General features: G+C 39.3%; 3 protein-coding genes across 4 annotated transcripts; 1 reads left to right on the top strand and 2 right to left on the bottom strand.

Moving 5' to 3' along the window:
* Positions 1-7,282: 7,282 nt before the first annotated feature.
* LOC106324854 (chaperone protein dnaJ 8, chloroplastic-like) lies at positions 7,283-8,177 on the bottom strand. Its single transcript, XM_013762846.1, has 3 exons — positions 7,868-8,177; positions 7,718-7,786; positions 7,283-7,634 (listed from the first exon to the last, which is right to left on the bottom strand). Exons 1-3 carry the CDS (start codon positions 8,072-8,074, stop codon positions 7,455-7,457), a joined length of 456 nt encoding a protein of 151 aa, XP_013618300.1. The 5' UTR covers positions 8,075-8,177; the 3' UTR covers positions 7,283-7,454.
* Positions 8,178-8,995: 818 nt separating this feature from the next.
* LOC106327353 (pre-mRNA-splicing factor CWC22 homolog) lies at positions 8,996-12,702 on the bottom strand. Of its 2 annotated transcripts, XM_013765486.1 has the most exons (8): positions 12,608-12,702; positions 11,300-12,530; positions 11,021-11,210; positions 10,702-10,805; positions 10,480-10,576; positions 10,073-10,377; positions 9,680-9,985; positions 9,182-9,529 (listed from the first exon to the last, which is right to left on the bottom strand). In XM_013765486.1, the coding sequence occupies exons 2-8, from the start codon at positions 12,512-12,514 to the stop codon at positions 9,182-9,184; spliced, it is 2,565 nt and encodes an 854-aa protein (XP_013620940.1). In that variant the 5' UTR covers positions 12,515-12,530; positions 12,608-12,702. The 2 variants fall into 2 exon arrangements, with proteins under 2 accessions (XP_013620939.1, XP_013620940.1); XM_013765485.1 differs by having other exon boundaries at positions 8,996-9,529; positions 11,300-12,671.
* A 1,241-nt stretch (positions 12,703-13,943) lies between these two features.
* On the top strand, positions 13,944-16,524 carry LOC106322956 (wall-associated receptor kinase-like 22). Its single transcript, XM_013761103.1, has 3 exons — positions 13,944-14,908; positions 15,004-15,126; positions 15,235-16,524. Exons 1-3 carry the CDS (start codon positions 14,011-14,013, stop codon positions 16,446-16,448), a joined length of 2,235 nt encoding a protein of 744 aa, XP_013616557.1. The 5' UTR covers positions 13,944-14,010; the 3' UTR covers positions 16,449-16,524.
* Positions 16,525-18,732: the final 2,208 nt, after the last annotated feature.

The raw sequence follows: 18,732 nt of genomic DNA, 5'->3' as shown, positions 1-18,732 counted from the left end.
AATTCACACAGAGTTAGATTACGAGACGACAACTCGTAGTCTTCCCTCTACACCCATACAAAATGCCATCGGCAGCAATACGCCTTATAATCGCTACATAAAACTAGACCATAAAGGTCCCACTGGAAAACTAGTCATAAGAACCTTAACTCCAAGACGAACTACGAAAGGCTTGATCCCTTCAACAAGGGTACGTAGGCAGCCGTCATAAGGCGCAGCCCCAATCTTATCGCGTTCTACTTTTAGAAAAGCGAGAAGACCATTTACCACTGACCTTTTCAACCATTAATTCCGCCTAACTCACCATACTTGCCTAACTTGCCAGGCCACTCGCTAGAACCTCACGCTGTAAGCTCATGGTTCTAACGAGCTGGGGGGCTAACTGTTGGGGTCAAAATCGGTCACGACGGAATCAATGCCTGAAAGTCCGTAAAAATCAGCATGAATGTTTTTACAAAAAAAGTAATCTTCGTAAAGATATCTTTACAAAGAACCTTGCGGTAAAATCTTGTTCAAATCTCAATCGAACCACTAAATACCGATTGTCCGAAGGAAACAGACATGTATCCAATTCGGCCGCGGACAAGCTCGAGTACGGCAATCGGACCACGGACAAGCCAAGCTCGATCGATACGCGGCGACCAAGCATGCACACAGCTCGGTCGCTACGTAGCGACCGAGCGTCCGTCCCGCTCGGTCACTACGCAGCGACCGAGCGTCCGCCCCGCTCGGTGGCTACGTAGCGACCGAGCGTGCGTTCTGTTCAGTCGTTACGTAGCGACCGAACTCTTCCAAAACGTCGATACGACACCAATTCATGCATTCTCGGCTATCCTACGATGCTATCTCCCGAAGACCGTATCGAACTCAGTTCATGTCTTCCGACCATTCTAAGACATCAATCAAACTTTACGGTCACGGAAAGTTCGTTCTTTATCGAAAGAAATCGTAATAAACGTTTCGAGTCATAAGACGGCCCAAAGGGACCTAAGACACGACTCGAGGCCCAACTTACGATTTCTTAACCAAAAGCCCATAAACCGTATGACGGTTTACGCTTGGCGCGCAAGGAAGGATAAATGTCAAGTTTCCGCGGATAAACACGAAATTTTGAGGATAAATACGAAGATCGGAAAAAATGGAATATCTCCATTTTATGCTATGACGGCTTAAGGGCAGAAGAGTGGGAAAGCGTAAACCAACCTAGGAGCAAGTATATAAGGAGTCCTAGGCGAGAGGCATGGGGAGAACTTTTTAGATTCGGAATTCTCTGCACTTAAAAACTTTAGGCTTTATTCTCGACAAGTTCGGTTTCTATGACTGGCACTCAATTACTAGAGGACTTGCCCAGGCAGTTCGATCTCTTGTCTAGCTCTATCAATTGAGCTATGTTCAGCTTGATCCTCGAAAGGGGTACGTAGGCAGCCTTTAACAAGGTTCAGTCCGAAATCAATCAAAAAAACCTATTTTGAATCTTTTTCGTCTTTTGTTATCGAGCTGCGACTCAATTAGGTTTGAGCTTTTAGGCCGCTAGAACTAGGTAACTCGCTGACAGCCTTTGCGGCCAAAGCTTTAATTATCTCTTGTAATGATCACAACGCTCTTACGTAGACTCGAAATAAGATTTACTGTTTTCTCTAAACTCGTTTGTTATCTTTTCACGATTTCCGCATATATTTGGTCACTTGTCGTTGGCTCTCGCAGAGATCCGGTACCTCTGGAAAATTAGGGTTTTCTTAGTTTCCTAATTTAAACGTGTAAATCGACAGTGCAAATTTCGGTTCCCACAAGGTTACTTTCATCTTTTGTTATTTAAGGAGGAGAGATTGTTAGGGAAGAGTATCAAGAGGTTTGATCAATATTGTAAAGAGTGGGAAGAGAACCTTAGGGATAATTTCTCTCAGTCTGTATACGTTTTGATCAGATCAATACAATCTCTATTTCTCATAACAAAGTGATTGAGCATCTATGAGGGAATCCACATTCATAGAGAGATCAACAATAGCCTCTTGACGATAATGTGGAGGTCTAGGAACCGAATCAATGATCCAGTTGGTTGTACATAGCCTCGATTCTCTTCCATCTCCTATGGATTGCACGAGACCTTGTTTCAGTAAGTCTCGTCCAAAAAGGATACTCCACCAAGCATAAGAAGGCCGCCTCCCTGTACTGCATTCTAAGATGGTAAACCTAGGGAAATACCGGTGCTTGAGCACCTGAGAAACAAGTGAATCTGGTCTGTTCAGAATACGCCAGGCTTGCTTTGCAAGAAGAGCTTGATTAAAGCTTGCGATGTCATGGAAACCAAGGCCACCTGATTCCTTAGATCGACAAAGCTTTGTCCAAGCAACCCAAGAAATCTTACGCTTATTCTCACCACTACTCCACCAAAACTCAATCAATGCACTGGTAAGCTTCTCACATACTTCTTTGGGTAATTTAAAACAAGACATTGCAAAGATAGGTAAGGCTAATCCGACTGATTTAATCATTATTTCCTTCCCGCCCTGTGAAAGAGCCTTAGCAAAGAAACCTCCGAGTCGCCCTTGTAGTTTGTCTTTAAGAAAGCTCAAGAGTTCTCTTTTAGATCCACTAAACCACTCAGGGAGACCAAAATAGTACCCTTCTCCTCCTTCCTTCTCTATATCTAAGACGAGTTTCACCTGATCCTTAAGGAATGGTCCCACTCGAGCACCAAAGATTACTGAAGATTTCAATTCATTGACCTCTTGACCAGATGCATCCCCATATAATTTTAGGCATCGTATCAGCTCAGCAGCTTCCTCAACTGATGCTTTACACATAAGTAAACTATCATCAGCAAATAGTAAGTGATGCACCGCAGGACCCGATGTCGCTAGTTTGATGCCCGTCAGTCTTCCCTCAGTCTCCACTTGGTTCAGACAATTCACTAACGCTTCAGCACATAAGATAAACAGGAAGGGTGAGAGGGGGTCGCCTTGACGTAACCCTCGCTCAGGTTTAATAAAACCATGTGAAGCACCATTGATCAGTACCGAGAAAGATACAGTAGACACACAGGACATAATCCATCTAATCCATTGCCTCTCAAACCCCATTCTTTCCAGTAGAACCTCAATGAAGCTCCATTCAACTATGTCGTATGCCTTAGACATATCAGTTTTGACCGCCATAAAATCCTCCACCACTCTATCATTAGTTCTCAAACCATGCAACAATGATATTGTCTGAAATCAAACGACCGGAGACAAAGGCCCCTTGTGTGTCAGATATGATATCAGGGAGAATTCTTTTGAGTCTGTCACAAAGAATTTTTGAGACAATCTTGTATTGGACAGAGCATAGACTTATAGGCCTTAGATCTTGCATTCTGTTCGGGTTCAAGATCTTCGGTATAAGACTTAACTGAGTATGGTTCCATCCTTCTGGGAGAATTGATGTTTCAAAAAAACTGCCCACCTCTTTCACTACTGCAGGGCCAACAATATGCCAACAACGTTGATAGAACAAACCCGTTAGGCCATCTTCACCAGGAGCACTGCTCCCCTTTACACTAAAGGCTGCTCGCTTGATCTCTTCAGCTGTCACTGGAGCAATCAGCATTGTGTTCATGTCTGAGGTAACACGGTTCTGAAATCCTGAGAAAAGCAATTCAAGATCAAAGGGGTTCGTACTCATGAACAAGTCCCTTAAGTAATTCACAGCAATATCTCCTTTGGCGCCCTCAGAAAAATGTTCATCTCCCCATTCATCCAGTAGCATAAGGATCTTGTTTTGAATCTTCTTTTCTTTCACACAGTTGTGAAAATATTTGGTATTATGATCCCCGGCTTTTAGCCATTCCTCACGACATTTTTGTCTCCAGAATTTTTCTTCATCCCGATAAGCTGACGCCAAGTCATGCTTCAGTTTACGCAAAAGATTAAAACACGGGCGTAGCTTACATATCTCAGCTTGCAGTCTAACAATCCTATCTCGCGAGTTAAGATCAGTTCTCTTTTTCCAACGAGACAGTTCACTGCGACATCTACAAATGCGATCCATCAGACTAGAAGAATCATCATCAGCACCCAGCCATCCTTGCAGCACGATGTCATTGCTTCCAGATGGAAAAATAGCAATTTTACGGTTTTGGCCGAAAATCTTTTTTTTCCGGTTTTTGAGGAAATGTGTTTTTCGCGAAAACGTGCATTTTTATGGTTTTGGTGGAAAAATATGTTTTATGGGTTTGGCTGGGTTTTTTTGCGATTTTGCGGGAAAAGCATTTTTGCGGTTTTGGCGGGAAAATGCATTTTTCCGGTTTTGACGGGAAAATGTGTTTTTTCCGGTTTTGGCGGGAAAAGTTTTTTTGCGATTTTGCGGGAAAAGCATTTTTGCGGTTTTGGCGGGAAAATGCATTTTTCCGGTTTTGACGGGAAAATGTGTTTTTTCCGGTTTTGGCGGGAAAAGTTTTTTTGCGATTTTGCGGGAAAAGCATTTTTGCGGTTTTGGCGGGAAAATGCATTTTTCCGGTTTTGACGGGAAAATGTGTTTTTTCCGGTTTTGGCGGGAAAAGTTTTTTTGCGATTTTGCGGGAAAAGCATTTTTGCGGTTTTGGCGGGAAAATGCATTTTTCCGGTTTTGACGGGAAAATGTGTTTTTTCCGGTTTTGGCGGGAAAAGTTTTTTTGCGATTTTGCGGGAAAAGCATTTTTGCGGTTTTGGCGGGAAAATGCATTTTTCCGGTTTTGACGGGAAAATGTGTTTTTTCCGGTTTTGGCGGGAAAAGTTTTTTTGCGATTTTGCGGGAAAAGCATTTTTGCGGTTTTGGCGGGAAAATGCATTTTTCCGGTTTTGACGGGAAAATGTGTTTTTTCCGGTTTTGGCGGGAAAAGTTTTTTTGCGATTTTGCGGGAAAAGCATTTTTGCGGTTTTGGCGGGAAAATGCATTTTTCCGGTTTTGACGGGAAAATGTGTTTTTTCCGGTTTTGGCGGGAAAAGTTTTTTTGCGATTTTGCGGGAAAAGCATTTTTGCGGTTTTGGCGGGAAAATGCATTTTTCCGGTTTTGACGGGAAAATGTGTTTTTTCCGGTTTTGGCGGGAAAAGTTTTTTTGCGATTTTGCGGGAAAAGCATTTTTGCGGTTTTGGCGGGAAAATGCATTTTTCCGGTTTTGACGGGAAAATGTGTTTTTTCCGGTTTTGGCGGGAAAAGTTTTTTTGCGATTTTGCGGGAAAAGCATTTTTGCGGTTTTGGCGGGAAAATGCATTTTTCCGGTTTTGACGGGAAAATGTGTTTTTTCCGGTTTTGGCGGGAAAAGTTTTTTTGCGATTTTGCGGGAAAAGCATTTTTGCGGTTTTGGCGGGAAAATGCATTTTTCCGGTTTTGACGGGAAAATGTGTTTTTTCCGGTTTTGGCGGGAAAAGTTTTTTTGCGATTTTGCGGGAAAAGCATTTTTGCGGTTTTGGCGGGAAAATGCATTTTTCCGGTTTTGACGGGAAAATGTGTTTTTTCCGGTTTTGGCGGGAAAAGTTTTTTTGCGATTTTGCGGGAAAAGCATTTTTGCGGTTTTGGCGGGAAAATGCATTTTTCCGGTTTTGACGGGAAAATGTGTTTTTTCCGGTTTTGGCGGGAAAAGTTTTTTTGCGATTTTGCGGGAAAAGCATTTTTGCGGTTTTGGCGGGAAAATGCATTTTTCCGGTTTTGACGGGAAAATGTGTTTTTTCCGGTTTTGGCGGGAAAAGTTTTTTTGCGATTTTGCGGGAAAAGCATTTTTGCGGTTTTGGCGGGAAAATGCATTTTTCCGGTTTTGACGGGAAAATGTGTTTTTTCCGGTTTTGGCGGGAAAAGTTTTTTTGCGATTTTGCGGGAAAAGCATTTTTGCGGTTTTGGCGGGAAAATGCATTTTTCCGGTTTTGACGGGAAAATGTGTTTTTTCCGGTTTTGGCGGGAAAAGTTTTTTTGCGATTTTGCGGGAAAAGCATTTTTGCGGTTTTGGCGGGAAAATGCATTTTTCCGGTTTTGACGGGAAAATGTGTTTTTTCCGGTTTTGGCGGGAAAAGTTTTTTTGCGATTTTGCGGGAAAAGCATTTTTGCGGTTTTGGCGGGAAAATGCATTTTTCCGGTTTTGACGGGAAAATGTGTTTTTTCCGGTTTTGGCGGGAAAAGTTTTTTTGCGATTTTGCGGGAAAAGCATTTTTGCGGTTTTGGCGGGAAAATGCATTTTTCCGGTTTTAGCGGGAAAATGCGGTTTTCCGGTTTTGGTGGGAAAATTTCATTTTCCGATTTTGGCGGTAAAATTGTGGTTTTCAGTTTTGGCGGGAAAATGCGTTTTTCTGGTTTTGGCGGAAAAATTCTGTATTTCGGTTTTGGCGGGAAAATTGTGTTTTTCGGTTTTGGCGGGAAAATGTGTTTTCTGGTTTTGGCGGGAAAATGCATTTTTCCGGTTTTAGCGGGAAAATGCGGTTTTCCGGTTTTGGTGGGAAAATTTCATTTTCCGATTTTGGCGGTAAAATTGTGGTTTTCAGTTTTGGCGGGAAAATGCGTTTTTCTGGTTTTGGCGGAAAAATTCTGTATTTCGGTTTTGGCGGGAAAATTGTGTTTTTCGGTTTTGGCGAGAAAATTCGTTTTTTCAATTTTGGCGGGAAAATTGCGTTTTTCCAGTTTTGGCGAGAAAATACGTTTTGCGGTTTTGGCCGGAAAATGCTTTTTGGAGTTTTGGCGGAAAAATGTGGTTTTGGGTTTTGGAGGAAAAATGCGTTTTTTTTTTGTTTTGACGGAAAAATGCGTTTTTTCGGTTTTGGTCGAAAAGTGTGCTTTTAATGGTTTAGCCGAAAAATGTGTTTTTATATGTTTATTTTTGCGGAAAAACGCATCTTGCAGTTTTGGCGAGAAAGTGTGTTTTTCAGTTTTTGCGAGAAAATGCTTTTTTGGTTATAGCGGAAAAATGTATATGCAAAAAAAATAGAATTTACGGTTTGAAAATAATATTTTGGTTTTAAAAGGTCATTTTTGTCATTTATCATTTTGGACTAAACTAGATGCATATGTACTCAGATGCACAATCAAGACTTACTTTCATTTGGGTGAGAATTTGATATAATGTTTTAAAAATTCAGCTGCGTGATCTATCTGGATATAGCATTATAATACACAAAACGAATATTAATTTGCATCTTCATCCAGATGGATCACCTGGGTGAGCAGACGAACGGGGCCTATAAAATAGTATAAAGAAGCAGCTGAAAAGAATTGATGATTTGGTCTAACATTTGGTATTACAGAAATAATAGAACTTCACCCTCGACGGTTTTAAAGTCGAGACAGAAACATTAGAAGTCTAATGGTATTATTACTTGCAGATTCACGTTTGAGATTCTCATGATTGGAGAAATTACTCGTTTATTCACATTTTTAAGTCCCATGGACGACACCTATATTTACATTGTTCCATTTCAGTCTCGGCTGTTATTTATGTGCAATTCGGATCATTACTTTAAGCGTAAGGATTGACGTGAGAAGAGTAGTCTCTGGTTCCTGCACCTTCCCATCCCATCCATTCCTCCCACGTGTCGCAATCTGGATCATTCATTCCGTTGAACCCCTCGTCATATACATCGAACGGCTGAAACTCCTCTGTTCCCTCCATCTGATTCTTTATTTGCTTCAATACAATCTTCAAAAATACCAAAAAAAAGAACAAGATTAATGATCAAACAGTATGATTGTTAAGATGTTTTCATAAGGACACCCTCTTACATTGTAAGCTTCGTTGATTGTTTGAAACTGTACCCCACAGTTGTTTCCTCTACAAACATCAGGATGATACTGCAACATCACCGACAACAAGAAGATATCAACTTTGAGAAACCCAATTAACTAAATTTAGCATTAAAAAAAAGGTCAAACCTTTTTGGCGAGTTGTCTGAAAGCTTGCTTGACCTCGTATTCGGATGAATCGGGTCGGATCTTAAGGGTCTTATAAGGATCCATCACAGAAGATGAAGAACAAACGACTCTTGTTCTGTTTAGCATCTTCGCGTTCTTTCTTCTGCTGGACTTTGATCCGGATAGACCCGAGAACACGTTTCCTCCAATGGTTAAAGCAATAGTCATGTTTTGAACAAGACAGAATCAAACTGAAGGTAATGTGATTTACAGAAATAAATAATCTTTTTGAGATTTAAGAGTTAAATGGATTTGTGATATTTAAGTAAATGGATTGGATAGAGCGGGATTATATATACACAGACACGAAGAGGGAAACGGTGACTTGGTCTCTTTTGTCATCTCTACCTACGTGTCCATATCCATTTCCAAAGGCCTTTTACTATTTTTATTATAATCTTATCTATTCCTACTTTTTTGTTACTATTATATTTACAAGTTTTTTTATTTTATTTTTAAAAGTTTGGTGTATTTTAAGATGTAAGCAAGATCAATTTATTAGCTATTTCCTAATTATGTTTTAGATACTGTGGGTTGTAGACTACCAATCTGATCTCTTTATCTAATCTAAAAACCATGGTCACTACGCGATCCCTAAAGCTTCTCACAGCAGTATTAACTTTGAGATATAAACCACATTTTCTTTTCCTTTTTCAAGATGATGATATTGACATTTTTTAAGAAAATAAAAGACTGATATTTAAAAAAAAAGACGGATATTTTTGCGTTCTTATCCAAAACAATTTGATGAACAAAAATACAAGAATGATTCTTTCGCAATTTGATACTTTTCACTATTCAAAATATCTCATGATTCTCTTCATTCTTCAATACACTCGGCACAAACTTTACATATTTTTGTGGATCACATTTATTTTTTACGATTTAATTCAATAGATAGTACATTTTTTCTAAAAAAAAACTTAAAACTACTACTCCCTCCACCTTGAAAAGATATATGTTTTAGAAAAGAAATTGTTTAAAAAAAAAAACATTTTTTACATTTCATATGTCGCAATCATCTTGTCTAAAAAAATAAAGATCAAATTTATTGAAAAGAGATATTTTAAACTTGGAAGACAATCATTGTAACAAAGAAAACATTTCTGTTCACAATCTTGATCGTCTTAGCTTATAGTCTAGTCTCTTTGTTCATCAGCTTATGCAATAACAGAACCAAAATGACTGCTCATGTAAATTCAAGATTCAATAACCCAACACAAGAACTTGAAGATTTTTTCGTTGAAAATTGACAAAAAAAACAGACTCTCTCTCTCAAGATCTTCTTCTTCGCTTCCTCTTATCTCTGTCGCTTTCATCCGAACTAGAAGAAGAAGAAGAAGAAGTCGATGAATCTGACTCAGAACCAGAACTGTCGGATCCAGACGATGATTCTGATTCTGCAACTTGCTTCAGTTGTTGCATGATGAGCCGTGGCATGTTCTTCAGGTACTCTCTCAGATTCTCCGTGATGCCTCCAAGACCAATGGAGGTGAAGAAGTTGATTGCAAACCTCGTGTTCTTTGGATTGTCTTTAGGAAAGATGGATTCAAGTGATTCTTGCATTGTTGGATCCTGAAGCCTCTCATTAAGCAGCCTAATCCCCAAGTGTTCTGACAATTCCTGCAATCAAATGCAAAGGTAGTAACCAAATCAACACAACTACAAAGGAATTAACCAATCACATGACCCAACTACAACCAAACCAATGAGACAAACAGCTCTGAAATGGTCAAAATGAGTTTCATGGAATGTGTTCTTGATTCAAGTTACCTGAAAAAGGATCTTAATGAAGATACGGGACGACGAAGTTGTGTCCTCCTCAGTTAAGCGAATGTAGGCGAGCACATGCCAGGGGAGTGCATCTGTGCCCAGTAAATGGGCGAAAAACTTAGCCACATTACGCAGCTTGTTCGTCTCAAGCCGGTGGATCATTGAGTACTGCTGAACAAAACATTTCTCAAAATTCTCTTGATGAATTTTGTTGATCATACAGAAACGCTGTCCCAACAAACCGTAGTAACGCAGGTACGTTCTCTCCTGAGAGCAACATTCCAGGAGCATTATGCATAGCTCCATCTGCAACATTGAATTGGATAAAGAATGTTACAAGTCTTGACTACTACCAGTACATTACAAACTTTAAGATTTGGAAGGGGTGCTTACCTCTTGGCCTGGTTCAAGTTTAATTTTAAGTAACTTGTGACCTGCTTCCTCAAAATCAACGCTAGACATAATGGTCAGGTATATTGTCCTCCTAAGATTAACAAGATTGGTCTCTGTCTCGTCTCTTATTCTCATTTGTTCTTCATCTTCTTCATCATCAGAATCATCTTCCTCATCATCGTTATCCTCTGAACTAGCATCAGAGCCATCTTCATCGTCAGACTCATCCTCACCAAGTAATTCCTTCTTCAGGACCTCGTACTTCTTTTCGTTCTCTAGGAAGTCAGGATCAGGTTTGAAAACATCTGCAAACAGAAGACAAATCAGAGAGAGTTTTGAAGTAAGAACTGTTTTACTAACACTAAAAAGTAATCTATCTCTACAGAACCATGAGTTACCAAGCTTACCAAGAGAGGTTTCAGGATTTATTTCGTCATCAATAGAAATATCATGCGAATATTTTTCTTCCACAAGATCCAGCTCAGGACGAACAGCAGGATGTCCCTGAAAGTAAATCATTCACACAATTTTATGAGCAATATGCTATCTGTGAAAACAAAGCATGGTTCCATCTCTACAACAACCTGATAATCTCAGAATAAAATTCAAGCAAGTTCTATAATCTTTACCTGAAACTTCGCTTTCCTAATAGCAAAGAGTCCTTCAATCAAATACTGAACTCTCTTATCTATCTCTCCCTCGTGCAGTATACCACGAAACCGCTCAAAAATCCCTGTATTAGCAATTGGAAGAGCTTAAAACACACAAATAAAAGGAAGACCTGTGGCAAAATAGAACATGCAAGCCATGAAAACACGGATTAATGCATGAAGTAAATCACTTAGATACACAACAAGAGATGAACTAGATTATCATAGCAGCATATGCCAAACAAGCAGTCTAATGTTTCTCAATGTAACAGAAGGAGAGGTTGAAAAGAATTATTACCATGCAATCCTTTTGGTGTAACGTCCTGAAGCATCGCACCACACTCTGTAACGAATCCAACAGCCACCTCGACACTGTCATCAGTCGGGTTTTCCAGAAGTACAGTGACTAATTCAAGTGCAATGATTTCCTCAGCCACTTGCTGGTTCACTAGATGTGCTATAAACTTAACAGCAGCTAGCAATTGAGGCTGGTGAAACAAAAACGGAACACACAAGTGCATAAATAAGACATACATAATCAAAATGCATTACAAGACTTACAGGGAAAAGGACAAACCTTGTCATTACGCTTATACGCTCTCTTAAGCTGCAAAACGACCCTTTTCAATAGAAGTTCAGCAACTTCAGGGAACTTGGCGTTGATAACAGCCACTAGAGCTGCAAAGACGTCAGTGAATCCAGGAGACGCCATTTGAGACTTCATGCATGAACGGCAGAAAAGTCCCCTTCCTCTGATGAGGTTCTCAGCAAACAGTTCAGGGATTATGTTCTTGATGTTACTGGCATTGACTTTATTGACCAGCCCGTTAATACTTTTACGGAGAGCGTCCCATGTTAGACGCTGATACTCTACACTGCTCTTATCTTCCACCTCCTTCATCATGCGTGCTAGCTTGAACGGAGGGATATAAACTCCACCAGTTTTCCCCAAGGCCATAGCATTGCTGTCAGATGGATTGAGTTCTGGCAGCTTGGGCTTTGCAACTTCACTCTTGTCTTCATTTCTCAACTTGTCTCTTTGGCTATCGTTGTATCTGTCACTGTGTCGCCTCTCCTTTTCATCTCTACCTCCATCGTCCCTCCGATGCCTATCAGACCAGTCTCTCTCTCTCCGATCTCTCTTTAAGAAACCTTCGTTACCTCTATCAGTCCTCTCTCTCCCTCTTCTCCTGTTCCTAATCTCACCTTCCTCATCGTCATCAGATGCTTGATGATCTCTACCTTTCCTCTCGCTTTCTCTCCCACCTCTCCTGCTCTTTTGCCTGTCATCTTCTTTACCAGAAGGCTTATCAGCTAAGACTCTACTACCCCTATGACCCCTCTCTCTATCATGCTTCTCCCTGCTTCTCTTCGTTTCATAATCACCCTCAACCTCTTCTGTTTCCTTTTCATCGTCCAAACCTCTACGAGTTTTTCTTCCATCTTCAGTACCCTTTGAAAGATGCTTCTCATCAGAAGAAGTACCTGCTCTAGCTCTATCCTTACTTGCCCTCCTCTCGCGAACAGTATCATCATCCACTTCTCTATCTCTTCCTTTATCATCGTCAGAACCAGAGTCTACTTCTCCTCGATTCTTCCTAGACCGCCTACCTGATTCCTCATCTGAGGAGCTATCTGCTCTCATCTTATGTGCAACACCACCAATCTCTAGATCTCTTCGCGAGCTCTTACGGTCGTCATCATCAGAAACCCTAACCCGACGCCTCTCATCTGGGCTTCTATCTCTTCTCACTCTCTCCTCTTCCTCGGAGGAACTATCGTGCCTACCCATAGATTGAAATTCTAAGCTGCAGAAACACCCAAACCCAACACCGAGTTACAGATAAAGTACGAACCTTTCCAGATTATAACAGAAGATGTAAACCTGTAGTAAGAACCCTAACGAGGTCGTCGCCAAGATCTGTATCGCCTGAGCAAAAGTGATAGATAGTCTGGGAAAGAAATCTTTTCGATTTTGGTCGGGTAAGACTAATTGGGCCTTGGCCCAATTAATATAAGTGAGCCCATGAGTACCTTTTTCCTGTCTCTACCACAAGATCGCGTGCAAGTCAAGAAAAAGACCAGGTTCTCTCTCCCTCTTTATGTTTCTGGTTTTCTCTGTTTCTAATAGAAACTTTTCAACTGTTAAAGCCATTTAAATCTCTGTGATCTGTTTTTATCAGAGTCTCTGGTTCAGAGATTTAGCTTTTATTAGGAGTCTTCATCTCTTTGTGTTCCTTCCTTGGTAAATCAAAAGGAGGTATTACATGTGCCTTTGGAAGTCAAAGCATTAACAGCTTCGACTGCAGCATCTGTGAACCCGGACAAGGTTCCGGAAGCTACAGTGGAGGTCACAACACCACATATGGATTATACAAGAACAATGGAAACCAACAGAGTTGAGGAACTGGGAACCAATGACCACAACTCCCCGTCCGGGAGAAGTGTAACATGGAATTGGAGAAAATGATTTGTCTTATGTCTATATGCAAATATTAATATACTATTACTATGTTAGTGAAAATATTAATAGCGCAAAAAATATGTTTTCATGTAACTATTAGGAAGTTTCTCTTGTCGATGTGAGCCTTTGTTTCCGTTTCAAACACGGTAAGAACTTCAATAATAAATTAATAATGCATTTGTTTTTACGTCCAGGGTCGGTGTGTGTGAATGTATCTATTTTTTTAGTGAATGACTAAATTTGTAATCACTGATCTTGTTTGTATCCATAGACTCTACACTTCCGGATACATAAAAATAATTTCATAAGTTACTCTATCTGTTTTTTAATATAAGTCATTTTTGAAAAAAAATTATGTTTCAAATTATATGACCGTTTTCGATTTTCTATGTAAAAATTTATTAACACTTAATGTTATATGACCAGTGATAATATACATTCTATTTTATTATTGGTTTATTTGTGGTTAACTAAATAATTAATGATGTTTTTGTTTAAAAAAATATAAAAAATTAATAATTTTTTAATCTACTTACATAATTTTAAAATAAATTATATTAAAAAATTGAGGGAGTATTAAACATGCGGAGTTTATTTGTATTTTTATTAGTTGATCGAGTTTTTTTAATAATAGAGTTTACCTAACCTGCACATGGGTTCTCAGACCGTTGAGTAGTTTTTTATTACTTGTCATGTGAAGTATAAAATTTACAACGAGGCAATAATCAAAGTAACACTGATAATTGCCAACTTTCATGCACAGTATTTAGGCAAAACACAGACATGAAGAAACCAAAAACATAGCCAAAAGAAGAAGAAGAAAAATGAAGAACGAGAGACTTTTATTTTGTATTCTACTCTCTCTCCTAACACTGTTAATAACAGCTAAAAACCTTGACCCTTCTTCAAGTTTATGTAATCGTTTCTGTGGAGGAATCTCTATTCCGTTCCCTTTCGGTATCGGACCGAAACATTGTTATCTCAACGGCTGGTACGAGGTTGTCTGTAACACCACCACCTCCCTCTCCACTCCGTTCCTCTCTAAGATCAACAGAGAATTGATGAGCATAAGACTTCGAAAAACAATCGACAGTACCCAAGGCGTCTTTCACATCAAATCTCCGGTGACTTCCTCCGGCTGTTCTCAACGAGACGAAAAGCCTCTTCCTTTAAACCTCACCGGTAAAGGAAGCCCCTTTTTCATCACCCAGTCAAATCGTCTCGTCTCTGTAGGTTGCGACACCAGAGCTTTGGTTACCGACCTCGAATCTCAGATCATAGGATGTGAATCGAGCTGCGACAGGAACAAGAGTCGCCTAGGCCTAGGCAAGATCTGCGGTGGTTACAGATGTTGTCAGGCGATGATCACGGCGGATAGACCGCAAGTGATCGGCGTTGACTTAGAAAGCTCCGCTGGTGGTAACACAACTCTTTGTAAAGTCGCTTTCTTGACGAAGGAGACTTACTCTCCGGCGAATGTTATCCAGCCGGAGCAAATTTCTAGTAATGGGTTTACTGTGATCGAGCTTGGATGGTTCTTTGATGCATCAGTTACTCAGTTAGCGAAGCCAGTGGGTTGTTTTAATTTGACGGGTGATGATTATGACACGAGCGAATCAAGTTGTGTTTGCGAGTATAGTTACTTATCTGGGTTTGGTCACAGTAGCTGTTTCTGCAATGACGGTTACGAAGGGAATCCGTATCTTCAGGGTGGATGTGTTGGTAAGATCTTCATCTTATTGGACTTCAATGTTGTTTAATTATTTTTATTATGGATCTGTTGATTTGATTCTGCCATTTTTGTAATTGTTCTCTAGACATTGATGAATGTGAGGGAGAATTAGGACAAAGCAGGTGTGGAGGACAAACTTGTGTGAATGTCCCTGGATCGTTTAGGTGTGTGCCAAAGAAAACAGAGAAGATCAAGCCTGTGATCCAAGGTGAACCAAAGGAGTTTTTTTTTTTTTTTTTTAATTTAGATTCTGAAGTCACATAACAAAGCAAAATGGAGTTTGATCTTTTATGTTTTTGTTTTCGTCATTGTTCAGGTCTTGTTATAGGTTTGACACTGTTGTTCTTGGTTCTTGGGATATGGGGATTGATCAAATTGGTTAAGAAGAAAAGAAAGATTATTCGAAAGAGGGAGTTCTTTAAACGTAATGGAGGCTTACTGTTGAAACAACAACTAAATACAGAAGAAGGAGGTAATGTTGAGACATCTAGGATATTCAGCTCCAAAGAGCTGGAGAAAGCGACCGATAACTTCAACAAGAACAGGGTTCTTGGACAGGGAGGGCAAGGCACTGTCTACAAAGGAATGTTGGTAGATGGAAGAATCGTCGCTGTGAAAAGATCTAAAGTTTTGGACAACGACAAAGTCGAAGAGTTCATCAATGAGGTTCATGTTCTCTCGCAGATTAACCATAGAAACATCGTGAAACTCATGGGGTGTTGTCTCGAGACAGAGGTTCCTATCTTGGTTTATGAGCATATTCCAAACGGAGACCTATTCAAACGGCTACATGATGATTCAGATGATTACACCATGACTTGGGAAGTGCGTTTGCGGATAGCTGTGGAGATTGCAGGAGCACTTGCTTACTTGCACTCGGCTGCATCTACACCGGTCTATCACAGAGATGTCAAGACCACAAACATACTCTTGGATGACAAGTATAGAGCCAAGGTGTCGGATTTTGGTACTTCGAGATCTATAAGCATAGATCAGACACACTTGACAACTCATGTTGCAGGTACTTTTGGATATTTGGATCCAGAGTACTTTCAAACTAGCCTGTTCACTGATAAAAGTGATGTTTATAGTTTTGGGATTGTCTTGGTTGAGCTTATAACGGGAGAAAAACCGTTTTCTGTTGTGCGGCTTGAAGAAAACAGAGGGCTTGCATCTCATTTCATCGAGGCCATGAAAGAGAACAGAGTTCTTGATATAGTTGATTCTCGGATCAAAGAAGAATGCAAACCGGAACAAGTATTGGCTGTGGCAAAACTTGCGAGAAGGTGTTTAAGCCTAAAAGGGAAGAAGCGTCCAAGCATGAGAGAGGTTTCCAGTGACCTTGAGAAGATCCGTTCATCACTTGAAGATTTAGAGGTAACTATCGAAGAAGAGGAAGAAGAAGAAATGCCAATGGAAATTAAGATAGATGATTCTTGGAGTGTGGACATGACTGTTCCAACATCTCTCTTTGATTCATCGCCTAAGTTAGATGCTAGACCACTGGTTCCTCAACGAACATGGTCTTGATGGAAGCTGGCAAGACTATAACAATGTACCAAAATGTTGTTTAATTGTGTGATAACGAAGACTCAATGTTTCACTCTACATTCAAAGCAGAAAACATAATGTTCTCAAAAACATTCCATTACAAAGATTCCTTTGTACAATAGTTGTGGAATCATCTTGGGACATGCTCTAAGTATAAAATAAAGTAAAGGAAAATGTACATATTGAGCATATTTGAAAAATATTAATTTGAAATATTGAAAATTTGTGATAGGTCCGCGATTCGCGTGAATGTTGTTTTTTTTTTTTATGAAATGACTATATTCATGGATTTAAGGATTTTGTTAATTTGCATGTATGTAACAATATGTTGTTGGAATAACAAACACAAACTTTTAACAATATTTGTATAGTAGAAACATGTGACATTGGTTAACATCCTTTCTCTTATATAAACATGACTCATTACTGAGAATAAATTATGAGTTTAATCTAGGGTTTGGTACGGATCGATATCCAGATTTTTGAAAATATTCATGATTTTTTTTCGTTGCATTTGGATCGGTAATTTTATAAATTGATTGGCTTCGAGACCATCCAGATTTTCTACGCCTGGATATGTAATAAAAATATTTTTTAAACTGGATATTTGATTCGGTTCGTAAAAATAAATAAATTTTTATTTAAAAATCTATAATTTACTGAAAAAATATCTAATAATAAAACAAACATTTCCTTTTTAAAAATGTAATAACTAAATAATAATTTAATGGATAAAACATTGTAAAAATATATGGATAGAAATAATTATAGAATATATATCACAAAATGTAAAGAATAATAATACGATAATTTAAACTTGTATATGAAACTCTTTTTTTATCGCTGAATTAATCATTCAAATATGAAACTTATGACCAACTGGTCTACGTAGAAACAAAAACAAGTACTGCAAAGATACACCACTACAACTAAAGAAAAAGAGAAATAAAAAACACTATTGTAGAGTATATGGATATCAGTCGGCACCATTCAAATTGGAGAAAATAATAAACCTCAATATTCTCTGATTCAGAGATCTTCGTAGAGTTGATAACAGTTGACTTGAGAACCATCAGGGTATTAGGCTACCCTTTCCGCTCTTTCCAATCAACTCAAGGATTAGGGATTTCTGCAGTGTAAGCTTCCAATCTACTGAAGCTTTGAGAACTAAGAACCACTCAAAAACCGTTATAATCCAAGCGTGGTTTTCCAAATAACAAGCAAGAATTAAAAACGCAAGGACAAAACCAATCATGACTACCATACTCTAAGGCAAGCAACCATAGCCAAAAAAAATAAGACAATTAAACGACCAGAAACTGAAAACCAAACTCGATGAAGAGTGAATCAAACTGGCCCGGTTGTAGTAGATAACCATCGATGTAAAACTATTTCAATATCCAAACAAGATATGCCAATGGATTGTGAATGGGCTCTTCATGTGCTTTCGGTGAGACTCCACACCCCCGACAATGCCAAAAGAAGCACCACTTCTCCGGTAGAAGAGCTACCCTGTGAATGGGCTCTCCTCACGCCTCAGTTGCGACTCCACACCACGGACATGCCAAACGAAGCCCCACCAACACGATCCATCACTACAATCGCCAAGAGATCTCAGCAGAATAGAAAATTATCATTTCTAAAACCCCAAAAAAGGACAAAGGAAGGAGAAAAGAAAGAGCATAACAGAAGAGAACCTCCCCGGCGACGGCAATGAACACCGGTCACCGGGGAAGCCACAAAAAATCAAAAGAAGATGCGACCAAAGACCTATTTCATATATGAAACTTTTTGTATGAAGTTTTTTTTTTTTTTGCTTAAAACTCTTTGTACGAAGTTGCTTACGAATTCACCTAGGAAAAAAAAAATATTGGAACACATTAAAAAGCTTCTTCCTGCCCATTGTAAGCGTTCCTATTTTCTCGATGACATAAACACATGGTTTATGTCAGTAAACTCTGCTACCATACCATCAACCTAACATAAAAAAAATTTATTACCCAAAGTTATTAGTATTATTGGTGCCGACCAATAACAGAACTAAGAACAGCCCAGAAATCAAATAAACAAACAATGTCAACTCTTCCAAATCCCTAAGTGAGCAAGAAATCATAGAGATCAATACGACGTCGGGACAACCTCTTTGTCAGTGTCAAAGATATTGAGCCTTTGTTTCCTTTTCAAACGCGGTAAGAATTTCAATATTAGTAGTAGAGTAGTAATGTGTTCTACGGCCGGTGTCGGTGTTTATGAATGTTTTTTT

The sequence above is a fragment of the Brassica oleracea genome, chromosome C2, assembly GCF_000695525.1.
Source record: "Brassica oleracea var. oleracea cultivar TO1000 chromosome C2, BOL, whole genome shotgun sequence".
Classification (NCBI taxonomy): Eukaryota; Viridiplantae; Streptophyta; class Magnoliopsida; order Brassicales; family Brassicaceae; genus Brassica; species Brassica oleracea.
Note: the sequence above shows the minus strand (reverse complement) of the source record. Positions and strands in the feature narration are given on the sequence as shown.

Coding starts and splice junctions, on each gene's coding strand:
- LOC106324854 (XM_013762846.1), bottom strand. CDS start 8,074: ATGACTATTGCTTTAACCATTGGAGGAAACGTGTTCTCGGGTCTATCC. Junction 7,787..7,867: donor TCAGACAACTCGCCAAAAAG/GTTTGACCTTTT, acceptor GTGATGTTGCAG/TATCATCCTGATGTTTGTAG. Junction 7,635..7,717: donor CAATCAACGAAGCTTACAAT/GTAAGAGGGTGT, acceptor GTATTTTTGAAG/ATTGTATTGAAGCAAATAAA.
- LOC106327353 (XM_013765486.1), bottom strand. CDS start 12,514: ATGGGTAGGCACGATAGTTCCTCCGAGGAAGAGGAGAGAGTGAGAAGA. Junction 10,806..11,020: donor TACACCAAAAGGATTGCATG/GTAATAATTCTT, acceptor TTGCTAATACAG/GGATTTTTGAGCGGTTTCGT. Junction 9,986..10,072: donor AACTTGAACCAGGCCAAGAG/GTAAGCACCCCT, acceptor TCAATGTTGCAG/ATGGAGCTATGCATAATGCT.
- LOC106322956 (XM_013761103.1), top strand. CDS start 14,011: ATGAAGAACGAGAGACTTTTATTTTGTATTCTACTCTCTCTCCTAACA. Junction 14,909..15,003: donor TCTTCAGGGTGGATGTGTTG/GTAAGATCTTCA, acceptor ATTGTTCTCTAG/ACATTGATGAATGTGAGGGA. Junction 15,127..15,234: donor GATCAAGCCTGTGATCCAAG/GTGAACCAAAGG, acceptor GTCATTGTTCAG/GTCTTGTTATAGGTTTGACA.